Below are 21,876 nucleotides of genomic sequence, written 5' to 3'. Positions count from 1 at the left end.
GGACTTGGGGGCTGAACACTCAGGGCTGATTTATCACTTCCTTACTCATAAAAATGTGATTCAAACTGCTGCTGATTAGTGAAGGATTTAAATCTTTACCCTCTCCCCAACCCCCTTCCTTCTCCACCCCCGGCACAGATGCTGCTACTCAGCCACAACACCCCCTTCTTGCCACTGTCCGTGCAAGCACAGCACAGGGGCCCAGAGAAGATGACTCATGTGCTGGGAAATGGAAAAGTGCATCTTCCCACCAACCAGCCCTGCTGAGTGCTCTGCTCACCCCTCTCCCAATGGCAGCCCACACAGTGGGGTCTGGACGGCCGCCTCAGCTGCACACCGGGTACTTGGCAGCATGTCCAGAGAGCTCTCTGTCCTAGTTGAGTGTTACATCCTGTGGCCCAGGCTGTTTTCCCCTGAAACACCCTTGGAGCTTCTGACCATCTCAGCTCATACTCCTCTTGGCCCCAGCTGCCTCATGAAGGTGAGCATCACGACAGGGACAGAAATGATCAGTAGAGTCTCAAGCACAGGCTTTGACATGTCCTTCTTGGTGAGCAGGTCCTCATTATGACCAACCATGGAAAAAAGTCCCAGAAAAAGTATCTTAGCTCCAATGGGGGAACCATCTATTTCCTTCTTTCTCTGTTCTCACCATCTCACCTTGCTTTTACCCATATTTTCTTAACCTTTACTTAACAACAGCTACAAGAAAAGGGCTCACTGGTGGCCTGTGAAAAGGCCAAGGTATTCCTTTTCATGGAGCAGAAGCTGCTGACAACAGGTGCTTCACAGGCAAGAGCTGCAGGTCCTTTACATTCATACCTCCCGAGACCATAGGTCACTTGATGTTGGAACAATACCTTGGCAGAGGCTGCAGCTCTGTGACAGAAAGCTCACTGAACTGTGTGCATTGCTGTTAGAGGGAGGCAGGAAAATGAATAGAAGGGTACCTCAGGAGGCCCCATTTCCTGAGTCCGGTGAGCTTGCCCCTTGGTAGCAAAACCAACAGAGTAACGATGAAGGAATCAATCTCCCTCCCCTTTGGACTTCACAGCCTCACCACTACAGCACTTTACAAACTTTATTTCCTCCTTCCTGGAAACCATCACTGCTCCTCAGGACTCCATGCTTCCTCAGGGCTGTTCTCAGGAATAATTAGCCAAGTTCAAAACGGCACCTAAACCTCTGCATCTCACCTTCTGCTGGGAATTCTAAATGCTGCAGTAGGCAACATGAGAGGAGAAAATCCTCTAGGATTCAAATGTGATTGAAAACCCAGGCAGGCAGACTAGAAGACCTTGCAGAGTCGCAGGAGGAGCCAAGTTTCAAGGGAAAGTGTGGCACACTCATTCATCAGGGAAGAAATCCCACCCATCCACCAGCAAGCTGAAGCATAACCCCCAAACACAAATGGGAAGGAAAATAAATCAACTTCAGAGTGAGAGAAAACACTAAGAAAAGGTGCACCAAGAGAACTAGCGACACTCTGTCCAGAAACGCCAGGTCTGTTTTACAAGAGTGTCTCCATGGGGCAATTCCCAGGCCTTGGCATTTCAGATAATAACCTTCCAGCCCTGAGACCAAACACTGTCAATGCTCTGTAACAATTCTGGGCCAAGGACCAAATTGCCCTTGCACACACACAAAATAATGTCACCTCCATGCTACATACTTCCATCAAGTCAAACCACATTATCCTTACCTAAGTGGGGTGGAGGGAAGGGAAGGGATCTTCAATTGTGACCTGGTCATGAGAACACTTAGAAATCCTGCCAATCAGCCCCTCCACCACCCCTGCACCAAAAAACCCCAGTGTTCAGAAAAGCATTTCAGAATGCACACCAGTATATTAGCCAAATTCTGGGCCTGGTGATTTTTGTGCTTCCAGATTTGAGTCACCATAGCTCATCAATTCTCTGTTCTTACTCCCTGGCAGGCTCCCACAAGGGATATCCCATAGGGAACTAGACTTTTCCATATTGAACAAACAGGGTACACAAGTCCAGAAACAGCTATTTCCAATCCCTGCCAAGCGTATGGTCTCTGCAATGAAACATTTCAGCAATGCTTCTCCCCTGGGAGAGGCTCTGGGTCTACAGCCTCCAAGAGGCCTTGCTGCTGCCTTTAGCATGGCCAGATGTGCAACAGCATTTCTGGGTTTGCAAATTAAGCTCTATACCCATGATTCCCTCCTTCCATCCCACCCAAGCACTAGAGAGTCACACAGATTTCAAAGAGTAAATTAAAGATCTGAGAGGCAATGATGGGGAAGGTTGTGTGTGTGTGCATGCGTACACGCACATATGTATTGTGGGGGACGTAGTGGTATGGTAACATAGGAAAGAAGCTAGATTAATCTTTATCTCATAAATAAAGAAACTAGACGTTCCTTACCTTTCAACTGGGAGTTGTGTACAGCAAACATGTTGATGGTCATAAGCTGCAGCATACGGGTACTGCCAATAGGAGAGGGACTATGCTGCAGTAACACCTGGAACTCCTTGAGGACCTTCTCAGCCACTGCAGGGAATGTCTCCATCCTACAAATACAGCCAGCCAATCAGTGAGGCACATCCCCACGAGCACTTGGTACACATTCATACACATACACATACACACACACATATTCTCTCTCTCTCTCTTTCCCTCTTGCTCTCGCTCTTTCTCTATGTCTCTTACTCTCTCGAAAAGCTGACAACTAATACCTAGGACGTTTCTTTGCTACTTTCACAAACCTTCCCGATCTCCTAAGGTTGTGAACAAATTTAAGAGAAAGAAGTGTTCAGAGTTTGGAGATGAAAACAATTCAATTTTTGGATAAATCGCTATGAGTTATTATGCTTTGGTATGCTATTTCCTAACCCCTGGCAATAACTGGATTCGAGCTGAAATCAAAATTTCTCTCTGAAACAGTCGGTTTTTCTAAACAGCGAACAAATTTCCTTTAAGCTCTAAGACCTACATATTCCCCAAACTCTCTGGTATGAAAACCATATTCTATAAAAAGAGGTTCATGAATCTAAATATTCTTTACTCAAGGCTTTACTTCAGGAAACCAGACATAATTCTGCTGCTGTCTTCTTAGGTACTATCACACTAATTGTTCCACCTAAAAATCCCAAATTTCCCCTTGAAGAATGCCTAGACCTAGGGCCCCAATGATCTGTTTCCGTCTTTCCTGGGTTGCTGTCCTTCTCCCTCTCACAAGCCTCTGCACATCAGGGTCTGTATGTTTTCAGGCCAGTGGAAATATAATACCCTGGTCAACTGCCACTCCCAATACAGGAAGAGCCTGTAATGTAGGGAGGTAGAAATCCAGCCAGTGACCTAGGGCTCCTAAAGAGAGGTCATTCAAACCACTGCTTGCCAAATGCGGCCACTAGATCCTAAACAGTGGTGCATGCCTGGAGCTCCTTTGGCAACAGGAACTAACCACAGCTGAAGTCCTCAGAAATAAAAAGCAAATTCAAACTTGGTGCTAGAGAGAGAAACCAGGCACATGAGCCTTAAGGCCACACTGAACAATTCGTGGTCAGGAAAATATCTTTTATCCATTCTCAAACCCCCCGCCCCCAACAAACAAACTGCTTGTGGTACACGGGGGGTGGGGTGAGGAACAGCTCCAGGCTGGATTAATAAATAGCTTCTGGAAAGCCACAGGGAAGGGTATCCTTCTCAAAAGATACAAAACAGTTTCAAGTCCTAGAAAACGGTGCTTCTAGTTTCACCTGAACCTTGGCGATTTTCCCCCTGAATAGTTCCCTTCCCACGTTAGAAAACTCTAGAGCTTTCTGCTCTCAGCAATCTTCATTCTTTGCCCTTGGATGGCAACTCCTATTATTGACCTTCTGGTACCCAGAAGTCATGCCACAGCTATGGGTCAATTACAGTTTATACTCCTTTCTGTGCTGAGCTCTCCTCATTTTCATTGGCACAAAACATGCCATGAATTTGCTTTTTCCCCCTGCATGCCATTTCAAGTGCCTCCTCTAAAAAAACCAAAAAAATACAAAAAACAACAAAAAAACCTTCTCCCCCCCCCCCCCAAAAGTTTCAGAACCATTAAAACTCTTGATAGGTTTGGAATGGCAGAGAGTGATATGTTTGGGGCTGGATTGGATCCACTTCTCCCCATGGGCTATAACAAAGGTTTCATTTTAAATCCTGACACTGTGCAGCACTCTCTCTGGTCGGACGTGAGGAGGGGGGCTAGCACTTCTCATTACGAGAATAGCAGAGTTCACTCTGCTTGAAAAGCAGCCACACTGGGCAAGTTTCAGAGCCATGTGTCTCCGTGTTGAAAGGCGGTAGAGAGCCAGCACAGAACGACATGACAGAAGTGTCACGTGGGACAGTCTTACTTCGAAGCTGTGTCTGAGGAAGCCTCTTCCCTGGGAGGGGAATTGAAACAGACCCATTAACACTCCCTAGGTCAGAAAGAAGTCTCAAATGAGCACAAGGCCAAATGTCCACATCTTTTTTTTAAAAAGTTAAAAAAAAAATCCTCCCTTTGCTTTTTAACTAGTTCAATATGATTAAAACAAAAGAAAAAAAATCAAATGCATAAGGATATATTAGAGTAACTTCAATCCTGAGATATGAGGGAAGACGGATCTACTCAGACAAAATCAGCTTTGTTAGGCAATAACAGAGGGACGCACAGATAAAAGATTCTTCCTCAGAGCTCAATAATGGGGTTTCTGATTCCCAATTTTATAACTAAAATGCTGTCTGATTTTGGCCTCAAATTACCTGAGAGTAGTTTTATGTCTCTCTCTTTGCTCCATCCCATATTACAGAATGAAAATTATACTAAAACTGAGATAATGACAATATACAATTATGTTCAGGAAAAAACCACAAAATAAAACCATGGTTTTTATGGATACATAGGTAAGTATGTAAATGCAGTAAAAACGTCTGGAAGAATACATAACCTGATGTCTAATGTTATCTCTTTGGAGGACACAGGGGTTGGGGGAGAGTTGAAAGAAATTTTAGCCTTAGCTGTAATGTTATATTTTTATAAGGAGATTCTATATACTACTTATGTAATAATTGTAAAAGCTTTAGCCAAGAAGCAGCAGCAGCCGTAGCAGCAGAGGAAGAGGAGGAGAGAGCATAAAAAGATGGCAATTTATAAGAGCAAAGAATTGGAAGCAGCCTAACACGCCCAATAAAAGATGATTCAGATGGCACATCCATATAATTAAATTCTATTTTTTAAAAGTTATATTAGATTTTTTTAATCATGTGGGGGAAAGTTCAACATATATTAAATGAAAACAATTTTAAAGTAGTTTATTGTGATCCCTACTTATACATACATGTAAAAAATGTGTGTGTGTGTGTGTGTGTGTGTGTGATGTATAGGAAAAAAATAAAAATATATACCAAGTGTTAACGGTGGATAGTTATCTCTGGATAGTGAGAATATAGGTAATTTTTTATTTCTTCTTTTTTCTGGGTTTTCTAAATATTTTACAATGAACACTGTATATAGTAAAAAGATTTCCCCTATAATGAATACTTCTGGCTTTTGTATATAAAAGTTATAATTTTAAAAATAAATCAAGACACAAACATTATATTTTTAACAATTCAAAATCCAAAATAAATATATCGGTCTTTGAATTCCAAGAGAACTTAAAGCTGTGCAAATAGCATGACCAGGCAAGCAAGTAAAAACTAAAGTAGTAACTTTAACCAAGGCAATAATGGGAACAAAATTATTCTATTTGTCACAAATCAGAAATCTACAGGCTGCCGGCTTCCCAACTTCTCACAGCGGAGTCCAAGCACAAGACTGATCAGCCTCTCACCAGGAAAGCAAGTGTCTGTTAGGAGCCATACGGCACCCGTGACTGATTCCTCTTCCTGAGCCGGAGAAGATCCTGTCCCTATCCTTTAACACTGCAAAAGATACAATCATTTTCAGGATATGTGTTTCACTAACTTAAGTAACTGCTTTCCGACATGATCTCTAGAGACATCTTGTCTCATTTGAATGGCAGTTTCAAGAAACCAATCTTTCAGACAACACTGGGACCTAAACCCGGGAGTGACTCAGACAGTGACTAACGGGGCAGGACCCAACCTCTCAGATGCTGAGGAACACAGCTGGGCTAGACAACACTCTCTGCAGAAAAGAATCAGGCTTCTTAACTTTTCTCAACTTCTTAATTTTTAAAACCTGAACAAGATAGGAGTGACCCAATAGCAAAAAAAAACCCCAAAAAAACAAAGCCTTGTGACAGGATAGAAATGAGAGAAAAAATCATAGTGCCACAGAACACAAGGACTGGAACGGACCTTGGAGATCATCTATTTAAACTACTGATAAGGAGACCGAAGCCCACAGAGGCTCTGACTTGTTCACTCTCGACGTCTTGTAACCAGTCACTAGTGGAAAACAAACTCTTTTTGGCACTTGATTCCATCTAACACTCCGAACCTCTTCTTCACTGGATGCTGAGAGTAAGGAGACTTGCATTGCACACAGTAGGCATTCAAAACCTCTACTGATGCAATCTGGAACACCACGCACAGAGAACACAAAGACTGAGAGAGCAACGCCGAGGCTTTTCTCAAAAGGCAGGCGGGACAGTGGATGTATCTTCAGCTGCTCCCCATTACAATCTCCTCACTCTTAACATGTTTTCAACGCCTCCCACATTTCACATCTTATTGGTAATTAGGCAACAGTCCATGTTGTTGTGTGTGGCTTGGGCTCATTGCTTTTCTAGTCTTACAGACTTGTGTACTTTTTTTTTTCCAATAGAAAAGTTATTGCTGTTTCTGCCTTCCAGAATAAATATGGGGCTCAATTCTCTTTTACCTCCAGGAAAGCATAAGAGAAAATACTCATCGAGGGGCTGGAGTGCCTAGAACTTACATACATTTTGCTCATGTGAACACCACTATAACTCATTTTTTATGAAGGTGAAACTAGACTGGCCTTATCTTTTGCCAACAGAATATGTTATATGTAGAAATGGAAGAGATCCTGAAAAATAATCTGGACCACAGCAAACCACCTCTGACAAATGAAGATAATCTATTCTTTTTTAAAGGCTTCCAGAGAAGAAAATTCCTGAACACTTTCCCTCTGTGAAATTTTCTTACACCTAACTCAAATCTCTCCAGCTGCAACATAAGCCTATTTTCTCTTGCTGTCGTCCCACAGAAATCAAAATTATCTGGTTATGACTCATATTTAAACATAGTTAGGGTACCCCACAGCTGTCTCTAAATAAACCTTTTTTACCTTAATTTTTTTAAGATTAATTTTTCTTCTCAGAAATAATTTTCTAGCTTTTTAATCATTATTGTGGTTCTTTCCCCTGCTTCCTCCAAGATACGTGTATCTAAATATGAGAATTTTAAAAGGGGGAAAAATAAGGTTCTAATGCTTAACCTGATAAAAATATATCCTAAATATTCCTACATTCTGGACGAAGACTTTATAACTTCTTTGGTCCCAAAGGTCTCTAAGAGATCTAAGAAATACCTAGAGTAGTAGTTCTCAAACAGGAGCAACTTTGCCCCCAGGGAACATTTAGCAATGTCTGGAGACATTTTTAATTGTCACGACCTGGGGAGAGGGGAAAGGACGCTATTGACATGTAGTGGATAGAAGCCAGGGATGCTGTTAAACATCCTACAATGCACAGGACAGCCCCCTACAATAAAGAATTATAAATCAAAATATCAATAGTACAGTTGAGAAATCCTCACTTAGAACAACACGGTACATGAAAATTTAAGGAACAAACATAAGAAAAGGAAAAAAAGAGAGAAGATACCAAGTGGAAAGGTAGTAAGGAAGAGAAAGATTTAAAACATTAGAACTAAAAAAGATAATAAAGAGATACGAACCATAATACCTATTTTAAGTGCAGCATAATAGTATTTCCTGCTATGATGTGTTATTTTATGAAATGGTATTGATATCATCCTGCTCACCTTGTAACTGCAGCTTTACCTTACTCACTAGTGATTGCCCTGGTCTACTACAACCTACTAGAATACTAGATCCTTCTCTCCAGTCTTTCACAATCTATCCATTTCTTGTAATGATTCACTCATTCATACAACAAATATTTACTAAACATCCACGATGTGTGAGACAGTAGGGATACAACAGTGTGGGCAAAAACCCCTGCCAGAGGAGAGCTTATGTGGGGTGGAGGGAGCTACAGATGCACTTCGTTGACTTTTCCTAAGTGAATCACTTGACACTTCTTTCTACTAATAGAGATACATCTATTGGCACGACTCCAAGTCATTCCAAAATCAAGACTACTCTTGCAGTGGCCATCACTGTCACTCTTGCCCAGGCTGATGACAAGTGAATATGTAATAGGCACACTTTTCTAGTTCACGATTCCTGGAAAAGTGTTTCTTCAAGCAGGACAAAGCCTTTCAGCTTCTCCCACTAAAGGAAACCTCCTGGAGCATTACAGAAAAACTTACAAGGTTATGACAGAAAGTGAAAGGGAAACATTGACAACCAGGAGATCTATAACTCAAAACAAATCACCTCAAAGGGTAGCTCATAATAAAACCTCCAACTCAGAAAATATTACAACGCAGAAGACCTGTCTGAGAGCAGTGCCACCTATTCCTCTCTCAGACTGAAGAGGCACTCAGCACACATCTGCTCTGGTGTGCAGGCATCAGTCAGGCTTTAGGATCACTAGTTTTACACAGTGAGGAAAAACTCTGATCCACCAAAGGAATACTCAAAACTTGATCTCTTTCCAGGGATTTAAAGGACGAAGTAACAAGAGTTTTGCACACACCACCTTCCCTAAGACTTATATATAAATCCATGGTGGATGGTGAAACCATAGAAAAGTCTTAGCATTTACTGAGATCAGCAATATGGTGTAGGAACCTGAGCAAAGAAGGAAGGGGTATGGTTCAGAAGGAAGAGAAAATGTTGGAGGAAAGAAAATGTTACTCTTCTGTTTAAGGGAAATTAGTGGACAGCATTCCCCCAAGGATAACCCCTGGCAGCTGCACCCAGGGATTGAGCATAACTTCCTTGAGGAGCTCACTAGGGGCTGAGCCATAAGGCAGAGAAGGAGAAACCCAGAGGGACTAGGGTTGGGGGTTGGGGAAAGACTGTGTGTAAAGGGGGTTTTAGTGAAGGTAGAGAAAGAAGAGACAGAGGGATGGAGAGTAATATTTCCCAAACTTCATGAGCACAGTAGGAGAGTGAGTGAAAGGAAAAGAAGAGAAGGTGGAGGCCTCTAAGAATTCACACCCTGTGCCCTCAGTTACAAACACAGTCTAGTTGCTAACAATATTAAATTCCAAAATGACTTGTAATGTAGGAAAATAAAATAAACATCCTGCACACTTACCCAATCCGGGTAAACAGCTTCCCATGGGCATGGAGAAAACTGAGGATGAACCTTTTGTTCAGCTGCATGGGAAAAAGAGAGAGGAGAAAACAATTAAACTTTCCCCAGTTTCCTGTTACTGAACAGAGTCCCTAGTGACACAACAACCTGGCCAGGGTCTAAGGGGTGGGCACTAGGGATGGGAACCAAATGGACATGCCCAAACTCTCACACAGACCCAGGGCACATGCCCAACCGTTGCTGCTCAGCTGAGCCAAAATGACAGCAGGCTCAGTGAGCGGACAGCACCCTCTGCTGGCAGTGGTGCCTGTGTGTATGGAATGAAGTATTGAATCAGAACTAAGGTGGGTAGAAAGATGCCTGCAGCTCCCTCAGATCTAGGAGCCACTCTGGCCCCATAATGACAGAAATCAAGCCCTGACAAGGACAGGAACAATAGTGATTTTGGGTAAGTCCCTAATCTTATTTATGAGCTATTTTCCTACCTACCCAAGAAAGCAGGTAACCAAGGGTAAGGTAACCCACCACTAACTAGATCATCAAATTGTACTTCTCTAGCTTTTAAAACTAAAGTTCAAGTTCTAGGTCTGGAGTCGAAAAGTGAAGTGTCTACAGCGGCCAGGTATGAAACAGGCTGGTGGGGACCACAGCAATCTATGGCTGTTCCTTTCCAGTTCTGCTCTTTGTGGGCCCAATATTATTATTTCTTTCCCTTTTTTTTTTCTTTTAAAGAGAAGCCAAAAGCTGAGTTTTTATGTGAAATCCTCTGGTTTTCTAAATGCTGACTACTAATGAAAAAAAAATTTAAACATTAGGCAAGCCAAAAACACACATTTGCCAGCCACATCTGGCCTATGAGCCATCAAATTTACAATCTCAGTTCAAAGTTCTAGAAAATCTACTTCTACCAAAACTGAGGAGAGATTCCTCTGAGCAAAACAAGGGCAGGGAAAAAATTTCAACTCTAAAGAAAGTGGACATAATCTAAAGACCGAATCTTGCTATCAACTTCCACGGTCTCCTAGAAGCAATACGTTCAGGCCCTTGTAGCCAGACAGGAAGAGGGGTCAAGAATCTCAAAGGGGTGGTTAGGGCAAAGAACAGTCTAGCACCCCTAGAGACTTTGCCTAAGAAGAAAAACTCTCCTGGTTTATTCCCTTGCAAAACAGAACACCAATCAAATTTTGGCAGTTCCATCTACTTCCTATGGAAGCTGGATGTGGGAAAAGGAGTGCATTCTCACCTTGCCAATGACTTCAACAGCAAACTCTGCATACAAGCTTCAGTCTTTATTTTTGCTTAAACAAATTACATTTAATCAGCAATACCAGATCAAACACTGATTCATATAGTTAAAAAGCTCAGGACACCTCACTGAAGGTACCCTGTCTCTGCAGTGAGGTGAGTCTGGGCCAGGGACACTGGGTTACATGAAAAGAAGGGAAAGATGAGTAAGTGCTGCAAAATAAACTGCCAATGGTTTGGCACAACGACGTTTTGGTCAACAACAGACAGCATATACGAATGGTGATCTCATGAGACTAGTAGCATATAGCCTAGGTATGTAGCAGGCTGTATGTACCATCTAGGTTTGTGTAAGTACACTCTAAGATGTTTGCAGAACAATGAAATCACCTAAGGATGAATTTCTCAGAAAGCACTCGGTCATTAAGTGATACATGACTGTACCACTGTTAGCAGCAAAACCTGGGCCAGAATGCAAGTCTGTATATCTACTATTAGAGATACATGGTGAAAAACATGGGCTTTCCTGTGAAACCTCTGCCACTTACCTGCTGTGGGATCTCAGGCAAATGATCTAACCTCCCTAAGTTTCTCTTTCTACACAATGGAGATAACATTACCTATATGTTAATAGGTTGGTGCATGAGATAAGGCAAGTAAAAGCACGCTTGGCATGTTGTAAACACTCAATTGTTAGCCAAACATTCTCTCCCAATGAAGGATAAACCAAGTGGCAAAAAGTTAACAGCCAGAGAATCCAGGTGAAGGACATATGGGACTTCTATGTATTATTCTTACAACATTTCTATAGGTATGAAATTATTTCAAAATAAAAAGGTAAAAATATATATTCTCCCTTTATTCCTATTTTAACTCAATTATGCCTTTGCCCACAGCTATTAGTCATAAACTAGTTAACTTATCCATAACCAGGAGGAATTCTTTAAAGTTGGTTATATTTATACATACAGCATACTTTGGTAGGAACAGAACAATACTAACCCATCTCATTCAAGCCAATTACCATTCCCAAGGCAGCTCAGAAATTTAAGCAATTTAAACCAATAAATGGCAGAGTTAGAACCTGAACCCAGGTCTTCTGATTCCAAAACAGTTCTCCTTCCCTTATAACTCCATCTATCTTAGGAAGAGAACTGGTGAGTTTACTCATGAAGGGCTGATGAGGGAATAAGAATGACCAGATGCAGTTCAGTTTTAAGTTTTCCTTACCGATTAGATAGAAAACTCATACTGTATGGCCCACAATACCTCCTGAAGTAAAATGAGCATGCCAAGGTTTTTTAATATTGTGGTTCTATCTTTACTTCCCAAAGATCTTTCCTCTTAGGGTAGTAGATGAAGCTCACTTAATGATCTGAATTCACATTTGCCATTATTGCACTTTAACTGTATCTAACGGAAAGTGTATTTCTTTTTTTCTTTTTTTTTTTACTGAGGAAAATTTGCCTTGAGCTAACATCTGTTGCCAATCTTCCTCTTTTTGCTTGAGGAAGATTCACCCTGAGCTAACATCTGTGCCAATCTTCCTCTCTTTGTATGTGGGTCACTGCCACAGCATGGCTGATGAGTAGTGTAGGGTCGCACCTGGGATCCAAACCCACGAACCCGGGCTGCCAAAGCGGAGCACGCTGAGCTTAACCACTAGGCCATGGGACTGGCCCTGGAAAGTGTATTTGTTTTTCTTTTTTTTTTTTAAAGATTTTATTTTTCCTTTTTCTCCCCAAAGCCCCTCCAGTACATAGTTGTATATTTTTAGTTGTGGGTCCTTCTAGTTGTGGCATGCAGGATGCTGCCTCAGCGTGGCCTGATAAGCACAGTGCCATGTCCGTGCCCAGGATTCAAATCAGCAAAACCCTGGGCCGCCAAAGCGGAGTGTGCGAACTTAACCACTCGGCCACGGGGCTGGCCCCAATGCACTGTTTTTCAACTAGTGAGAGAGAAAGGAATCTTAGGGAACTTTTTCAAACTAACCATACATTCTTACTGACCTTCGTTAATGAGAACCATTGCTTTATATTTAGTCTGAAACTATCTGTCACCCTAAACATAGTTTCTCTTCATTGTGACCAACACTTCAAGTAGGAAAGGAGCTAAAAATGTAGATGCATTCTAGAGAGAGGCAGGAGATGTTATATGAGGAAGTAGATTTGTTACTCATTGGTCAATATTGGCCTAAGCAACGTGGCATGTTATACTGAGGAAGATTTGTTACATATTGATCGAAACAGGCCTAAGTAACATTGCATGTAACAACATGATGTCAGCAGTACTGAGGCAGAACTTTTGGAAAACTTAACTGATACCAAGTCCACAGTAAGAAAAGTCTTAGTCTGAGCTTCCTCCCTCTGCAACACATCACCATGGACTGGCTTCCATTTTCACAACTTTTTGATTCTTAACAATACACTCCGATAGTCTCACTCAGGTAGGGAAAGAAATGTTACTCCTCGAATGGTGAGACTATCTGCCTCCAGATCTTCCTTGCACATTTACACTGTTCACCAGAAACTAAAAACGCTCTTGGGTGTAGCCCGGAGAGACAGTGTTAGAATTACTAAAGGGCTCCTGGCTCTTTAGTAGTTCAAGTCCAAAACCAATTCACTATGGACTCATGAGCTTTCTGCACCATTTAAAAGCCAGGACCCAAAGAGACACTTCGGCAGTAGTTGGATTGGTAGGTCTCTGAACACTCACAATAAGGTTTGTTCAGCTATTTACTACGGGATGAATGAGTAAAATGGTTTGGGCTGTTCCTCAACTGTAAAATGGCATTTCTACCACTGACATTACTTAACTCAGAGGAGAAATGATAAAATGAAATAATATGAAGCATTTTGAGGAGTAAATGTTTTATGGAAGCCCTGGTAATTATCACTCAGAACCACCTAACTGCTTTGTGAACTGTGGAGCAAAGAAGGAGAAAGCAGCTGCTCAGATGCAGCAATACAACACAAGAGGACAAGATTCTGAAATATGCCCAATTTCAATTTCTAAATAGTTGCCCCTGCTTCTAAATAGCTGTGTGGAAAACCAAATTTCTGAAAAGCGAATCATTTTAAGGATAGTAAGACTACTCAGTATTAAAAGGAGTTCCAACGTGCATTTTTAAAGTGTTTTAGGGAGCATAAATTATCATTCTCTAGATTATCTGTCTGGAATGTCTCTACTCTTATATATCAAGTGTTAAAAAAAAAACTTTGTTGTGTTTTTAAAAAGGGGCTCTATCCTCTTAGATATGAGACAACAAAGGTGGAGGCCAAATTTCAATGGTACCTGTTAGTAAACGTCCAGGACCTCCAGAGCATGCAATCAAAGTCCATTTACAGTCTCCCTAAAGCACTGAGATCACAACTTGGAAGAGAATGTGAGCACAGAGGTGATACTGTCCACCTTCATTCCTGTGCTTCTATGCCGGGCAAAATCAAGAGCAAAGCAACAAGACAGGTCCCCCAAACCAAGGAACTTGTAGTCTAAGAACAAAAGATAAATAGCATGCCAACTTGTCAACTCCCCATTTATGTTCTAAAACATAAGGTTTTGGGTGCTGGGAGGCACTTTGTTTCCTATACTGTCACTATTCCTCAGCCAGGCAAAGTCTTGCAGGAGGTCGGATCTAAGGACATAATAAGAAAGGAAGGGGGAACCTGGCACACAAAATGTGGAAACCTATCAGTAAGTCAGCAATGCAATAATCACCTAGTAGAGATAAAAATTATTCATTAGCACTTTCAGTATTCCTCTTTCCAGAATATAAAGAAAGAAGTACAGGCAAGCAAAGTACCATGACTCAAATGCCTTGTAGAAAGACGGAGCAAATCAAAATCAATCCTTATATCCCTTACACATGCACCAAAGAGCCACATCAAGGCTGAGGTAGAGCATGGGTGGGGATTACTCCTCTCCTTTAGTTTCTCCACCCCTGAACTGTTCTGGGCAGGATGACAGCTCAATTAGCTCTAATTAAGCACAAAGTCCACGTAGAGATTTCCCACTTAGATGGCTGGATCTGAGCCATATGAATTCAAGTGTAAAACATGCCTCTTAAAACCACCTCTTCCAAGTAACGCACCCCTTGAAACAATAGCTCTTACTCTCACACTGCAGCTTAGTGCTGCCTCAACAAAGTCTTACACTAAAGCAATTTACTTACTATTACTTCATTATCTCTCCTACTTAAAGCCAGGAGACCAGAGGGAAATTGGGCTAAATGTCAAATCAGCAGTCAGCTCCAGAAAACCCAGGAGAGAAACTGGCACTAGGTATAAAGAAAAGAAGGAACCCAAAATTTGTGACTATTCAGTATTTATTGCTCATTTGTATAGTAGGGGGAAGGAATAGGACAGAATGGTATGAACAAAGACCACTGATCTCAGAGTTGAAGACTTGGGTCTAAATTTTGGTTATGTCATTTATTTGACATGTAACTATTGGCAAGTCACATCAACTTTCTAAGACTGTGTCTTCAACTATAAAATGAGAAGGTTGAGTGAGGTCAGTATCAGTGATTCCACAACCCTGAGTGTGTGTGCATCACAAGAACAGGTTTTGTAAAAAAATACAGATTCCCCCAAAAATTCATATGGGGCAACAAAAGACCCCAAATTGCTAAAGCAATCCTGAGAAAGAACAAAGCTGGAAGCATCCGAATCCCTGACTTCAAAACATACTACAAACCCACAGTAATCAAAACAGCATGGTACTGGTACAAAAACAGATGCACAGATCAAGGGAACAGAATTGAAAGCCCAGAAATAAAACCACACATCTATGGACAGCTAATCTTTGACAAAGGAGCTGAGGGCCTACAATGGAGGAAAGAAAGTCTCTTCAACAAATGGTGCTGGGAAAACTGGACAGCCACATGTAAAAGAATGAAAATCAACCATTCTTTTTCACCATTTACTAAAATAAACTCAAAATGGATCAGACCTACAGATTAGGCCTGAAACAATAAGTCTTCTAGAAGAGAATATCGGCAGCCCACTCTTTGACATCAGCTTCAAAAGAATCTTTTCAGACACCATAACCCCTCACATGAGGGAAACAATAGAAAGAATAAACAAATGGGACTTCATAAGGCTAAAGAGCTTCTTCAAGGCAAGGGAAAACAGGATTGAAACAAAAAAACAGCCCACTAATTGGGAAAAAATATTCACAAGTTATTTATCCGACAAAGGGTTAATCTCCATAATATACAAAGAACTCACATGACTCAACAATAAAAAATCAAATAACCCAATTACAAAATGGGCAGGGGACATGAACAGACATTGCTCCAAAGAAGATATACTGATGGCCAATAGTCACATGAAAAGATGCTCATCATCACTAATCATCAGGGAAATGCAAATCAAAACTACACTAAGATATCACCTTACACCTGTTAGAATGGCAAAAATATCCAAAACCAAGAGTGACAAATGTTGGAGAGGCTGTGGAGAAAAGGGAACCTTCATACACTGTTGGTGGGAATGCAAACTGGTGCAGCCACTATGGAAAACAGTATGGAGATTCCTCAAAAAGTTAAGAATAGAAATACCTTATGACCCAGCCATCCCACTACTGGGTATATATCCTAAGAACCTGAAATCAGCAATTCCAAAAGTTCCATGCACCCCTATCTTCACTGCAGCATTATTCACACTAGCTAAGTCATGGAACCAACCTAAGTGCCCAGCAACTGATGATTGGATAAAGAAGTTGTGGTATATATATACTGGAATACTACTCAGCCATAAAAAAGGACAAAGTCGTCCCATTCACAACAACATGGATAGACCTTGAGAGTATTATGTTGAGTGAAATAAGCCAGACAGAGAAAGACGAACTCTGTATGATTCCACTCATAGGTGGTAGTTAACATATGGACAAAGAGAACTGATCGGTGGTTGCCAGGGGAAAGGGGGGTGGGGGGAGGGCACTAGGGTTGAAGTGGTGTACCTACAACATGACTAATAATAATGTACAACTGTAGTTTCACAAGGATGTTAACTTTTATAACCTTAATAAAAAAAAATTTAAAAAAATAAAATAAAAAAATACAGATTCCCCAGTCCTACAGAATCCGAATCCTCAGGGAGGGGGAACGGGACCGCAAATCTACATTTTTAAAAGGTCTCCAGGTAAGATTTCTCAAAAAATTAAAAATAGAAATACCATATGACCCATCCATCTCACTACTGGGTATCTATCCAAAGAACCTGAAATCAGCAATTCCAAAAGACCCATGCACCCCTATGTTTACTGCAGCATTATTCACAATAGCCAGGATGTGGATGTAACCTAAGTGTCCATCAACTGATGATTGGATAAAGAAGATATGGTATATTTATACAATGGAATACTACTCAGCCATAAAAAAGGATAAAATCATCCCATTCAGAACAACATGGATGCACCTTGAGGGTATTATGTTAAGTGAAATAAGCCAGAGAGAGAAGGACAATCTCTGTACGACTCCATGCATATGTGGAAGTTAAACACGTGGACAAAGAGAATAGATTAGTCATTACCAGGGGAAAGGGGGGAGGTAGGCACAGGGGGTGAAGGGGTACACCTACAATATGACTGACAAATAATAACGTACAACTGAAATTTCATAAGGTTGTAAACTATCATAATCTGAAGAAAAAGTAAAAAAAAAAAAAAAGGTCTCCAGGTAATTCTGAGACACAGTCAGATTTGGGAACCACTGGGCTAGATCATGGGTCAGCAAACTATGGCCTACAGGTCAAATCTAGCCTCCTACCTGTTTTTTGTATGGCCCATGAGCTAAGAATTGTTTTTATAATTTTTAATGGTTGAAAAAAATCAAAAGAATATTTCATGACACATGAAAATTGCATGAAATTTAAATTTCAGTGTCCACAAATAAAATTCTACCGAAACAGAGCCACACTCTTTGGTTTACATATAGTCTGTGGCTGCTTTCCCCTCAAAAGGGAGAGCCGAATAGCTTCAGCAGGGAGTGTATGGCCCAAAAGCCTAAAATATTTACTATCTGGCCCTTTATTGAAAAAGTTTGCTGATCCCTGGCTAGATCATCTCTAACAGTGGTATCTCAAAAATCTTCTACCAGCATAACACTTGAGGGCTACCACACACATGTACTGGAAACAGCAATGATTCTCATGGGCTGAGAGGTAAAGAGGAGCATGGTTCAAAAGAACCCCCACCTCCCCAGATATTTTGATACCTACCTATCGCCTACCACCTCTGGAGAATCACCAATCTACAGTGTTCCTGCCAATTCTGAAAGCCCACATGCGTATGATTCTAAATAAATCTAACCTTTCTTGTCAGCTTCTAAGCAAGCACCATCCTAGTCTATGATAGCACAAAAACACCAAATGCCAAAAGACTCTCAAAGCTACGGAACTCAAAAACCCTAAAAGCTACAGAGAAATATAAATGGGACTCTCCAAGTAGCCACCTTTGAAGACACTACAGGACTTGGCAACTGGATGGAAACAGAACACACCCAAGCCCAATAAAGATTTCACTTAGGCTAGAGGGATCCTGGACATTTCCCAAAACATCCCTAATCAAGGGAAAGTGATAGATTGAGGGTTATGAATCCCTGTGCTATGGTCTGACAATCTATAGCAACCAGCTCAAAAGTGCCACCAGCTTAACATCTTCAGGTATAAAGAGAAAGAGAGAAAGTTCAGCCAAAGGGCAACACTGTTGCTCTGACTAGGTTACTTTCTGAATGACTCTTCTTTCTGACTCATCTCTCTCAGTGCCTGGGAACTCTCATGCCATCCACCCAAAAAGCAGGGGAGCTGGGACACTGTGTCTGCACTGCACAAAGTAAGACAGAAGAGGAAATGGCTGAAGCCCCACTCAGGAATCAGGTGGGCAACAAGAAAGTAGTTCTCTAAAGGCAGTAAACAAGCTCAAACCCATCGTATAAATGAATGAGTTGACAGAGTCTGAGGATGGTGAGGGCCTTCTCACACTCTGTCCACCCATTCACTTATTCATTCAACAAAAACTTACTTGCCACTTTCTATGCACAAACTATGAACAAGGCAGAGATAATCCCTGCTCTGTGGGTGAGTAAATTAATCAGTTGGTTTTGGAGGGAGCAGGGAGTCAAGCCTGTGTGTGACGGTCCCAAAGTGGTACATGGTAAACTGGCATGGCCAGGTGAGTGCTCCTGCAAGAGAGATCTCTGGCTGGAGAAATAGGCTGGGCCAAGTTGCAGAAGTCTGTTAAAGAGTTTGATCTTAATCAAAGCCATTGAAGGATTTTGAGCAGGGAAGTGACATGAGCGAACCTCATTTTTAGAAGGACATTCTCCGGGCCGGCCCAGTGGCGCAGCAATTAAGTACACACATTCCACTTCTCGGTGGCCCGGGGTTCGCCGCTCCAGATCCCAGGTGCGGACATGGCACCGCTTGGCAAGCCATGCTGTGGTAGGCATCCCACGTATAAAGTAAAGGAAGATGGGCACGGATGTTAGCTCAGGGCCAGTCTTCCTCAGCAAAAAGAGGAGGTTTTGGCAGCAGATGTTAGCTCAGGGCTCATCTTCCTCAAAAAGAAAAGAAAAGGAAAAAAAGGACATTCTGGCTACTGTTCAGAAATTTTAGTGTTGTTTTTGAGGGGAGGGGCGGGTGGAGAGTGGGGCGGGGTCAAATGTGTGGAGGCCAGGAGACCAGTTAAGAAGCTGTTGCAACCATCCAATGGCAATGGAGACAGAGAAGAGAGGGAAGATAGACAAAGGAAAGGATCGTTCCACACTCAGACAATTACGAGCCCTGTCCCTAACTCCCAGTGGTTCTCAGTTCTAAGTAACTCAATTTACAGACACTAGCAGTGGCCCAGAACCAAGTATGAGTCTTCAGAGAAAGACTCAAACTAAATCAAACACTGACTTCATTTTTAGAGGTAACTTGGATATTCTTATTATATTTCCTTTCAATAATATTTTTAAATGGCCTAGCACAGTGTTTGATACTTAGTGCATATTCAATAAGAGACTGTTGAAGAACTTATTAAAATATATAGATTTGATAGTGTAAGACCAGATAGTATTCACCCATGTAATACACACAAAAAGCTCACAAGAAAAACCGTGCAGGACAAATTTAATGCTGTGGGGAAATAACATACTTATCACTATTTATGAGAATTTAAATCTCTTTTTGGAGGGTAATTTGGCAAAACCTAGGCAAAGGTGGTCAAAGGAAAACAGAGTTCTATCAGGATTTAAGGATTGTGATGCTGAGAAATATCAGTTCCATCTGCTACGTTTCAACCCGAGAGACTGGACAAGAACAGACCACAGTTAACAAGTTAATAACATCAGAATAAAAGTCAAAGTCCCTAACAATGGCCTACAAAAGGCCTATGTAACAATTATTCTCCACTCCTATCGCCTCCTGTTCCTTCAATGTGTCAAGCATGCTCCTACTGGGGAGCTTGTGCCTTTCCTCTCTAGCTCGGTGGTTCCCATACTTTACAACACACTGGAACTACCTGTGAATCTTTTAAAAACATGGATGCCTGGCTTCCATCTCCAGACATTCTGATTTAATTGGCATGGGTGTGAGACCTGGGCATTGGGATTTTTAAAAGCTCCCTAGGTGATTGTATTGTGCAGCAAAGTTTGAAAACCACTGTTCTAGCTTATCCTGTTTTAAAAGCACTTATCAATTTTTTCACACATATACACACAAACCATGAGAGCAAGGAATTTGTGTATTTTGTCCACAGTGGGCTCACAGAAGGTAACCAATAAATATTTGGTAAACAAACAGCCTTTCTAATCTGATCTTTGGCTGTTCCTTCTGCCTCCACCCTTGCTAATACAGCCTACTCTTCAGCAACAAAGAATTATTCATGGTGCCCTAAATTCACCATGTTCTTTCTGCTGCTGTTCCCAATTTCCGTCTAATGCCTTCTCATGCACTCCGTTCTATACCTAATAAAGTCCTACTTTTCCTTGCTTAAACCTCTCCCAACCCTCTACCTCCAGGATGAGCCTGATATCTTATCCTTCAGGCTCAAAATATTTCATACACCTCTGTGATATTGGGTATCACAGTACATCTTAATTATAAACACACGTCTGTCTTTATTTTCTTTTATTTTTTATTTTTTAAAAGATTGGCACCTGAGCTAACAACTGTTGCCAATCTTTTTTTTTTCTTCTGCTTTTACTCCCCAAATCCCCCGAGTACATAGTTGTATATTTTAGTTGTGGGTCCTTCTACTTGTGGCATGTGGGACACCGCTTCAGCATGGCCTGACGAGCGGTGAAATGTCCGTGCCCAGAATTCAAACCAGTGAAACGCTGGTGCCACCGAAGTGCAGTGCGCGAACTTAACCACTCGGCCACAGGGCCGGCCCCCATGTCTGTCTTTAGACCAGCTCTGTCCATAGAACTTTTCCATGATGATGGAAATGTTCCTTATCTTCAGTGATCAATACAGGAGCCACTAGCCACATGTGGATAATGAGTATTTGAAAGGTGGCTTGTATGACCAAGGAACTGAATTTTTAATTTTATTTCATTTTAATTAATTTAAATAGCCAAATAAAGCTAGTGGCTACCATACTGGTGAGCAGAGCTCTACACTGTAATGTCCTTTAGTGAATATATCCTGCAACGTAGGAATTATCAACAGTGACGGATGGGTGGGTAGAGAGATGGATAAACGTGAAAGAGTTGGCTCCAAAGATTATAATATCCGTACTTTTACAATTTCTGGCTTGCCGTATGGTAGAAGCAAAAGCTACACTCTGAAGCACAAATAAGATTCAGCCAATAGGAGCAAATGACTGGAAGAATCTATCCAGCATTCTACTTTTCTGCCCAGCTATATAATCCACAGTGTGGGGAGTGTGGCTTAATACCTGATTTTAACTACTAGACTGTACCTTTCAGAAGCTTAGGGGCAGCCCCCAACTAAAGACAGCTTGAATTTACAGAGCTAGCTCTGTGCTTTGTGAGTTAAAAGTACCCCAAGCTACCCAGACACAACTCAGACATTAAGAGCTCAAGTTTTCCCAGGTGAACAAAACAAATGTGTAATACTCAACCACCTTAACAATAGTCAAAACTTCTACAGCACCTTCTATAGTGCTGTAAGGCACTATTCTAAGCACCTGTGTCTATTAACTCATTTAACCTTACAACAATACTGTGAGGTATGTACTATTATTATTTCTATGCTACAGATGAGGAAACTGAGCACAGAGGTCAACCCAAGGCAGTCTAGCTCCAGAGTCT

At 41.5% G+C, this 21,876-nt stretch overlaps 1 protein-coding gene across 7 annotated transcripts in view; it reads right to left on the bottom strand.

The window, feature by feature from the left end:
• The window catches only part of SMG6 (SMG6 nonsense mediated mRNA decay factor), a 209,978-nt gene that overhangs the window by 152,676 nt on the left and 35,426 nt on the right, over positions 1 to 21,876 (bottom strand). For all 7 annotated transcript variants that reach the window (XR_006890534.1, XR_006890533.1, XM_046674928.1 and 4 more), the window contains exons 9-10: positions 9,372 to 9,433; positions 2,395 to 2,540 (exon numbers count right to left, since the gene is read on the bottom strand). Coding sequence is in view for 5 of the 7 variants with exons in the window: in XM_046674928.1 (XP_046530884.1) it covers positions 2,395 to 2,540; positions 9,372 to 9,433 (208 nt within the window). In the remaining 2 variants the exon portion in view is untranslated. The remainder of the gene's footprint in view (positions 1 to 2,394; positions 2,541 to 9,371; positions 9,434 to 21,876) is intronic.

Source organism: Equus quagga, chromosome 11 (genome assembly GCF_021613505.1).
Source record: "Equus quagga isolate Etosha38 chromosome 11, UCLA_HA_Equagga_1.0, whole genome shotgun sequence".
Lineage (NCBI taxonomy): Eukaryota > Metazoa > Chordata > Mammalia > Perissodactyla > Equidae > Equus > Equus quagga.
This window is presented reverse-complemented; position numbering and strand designations above follow the sequence as displayed.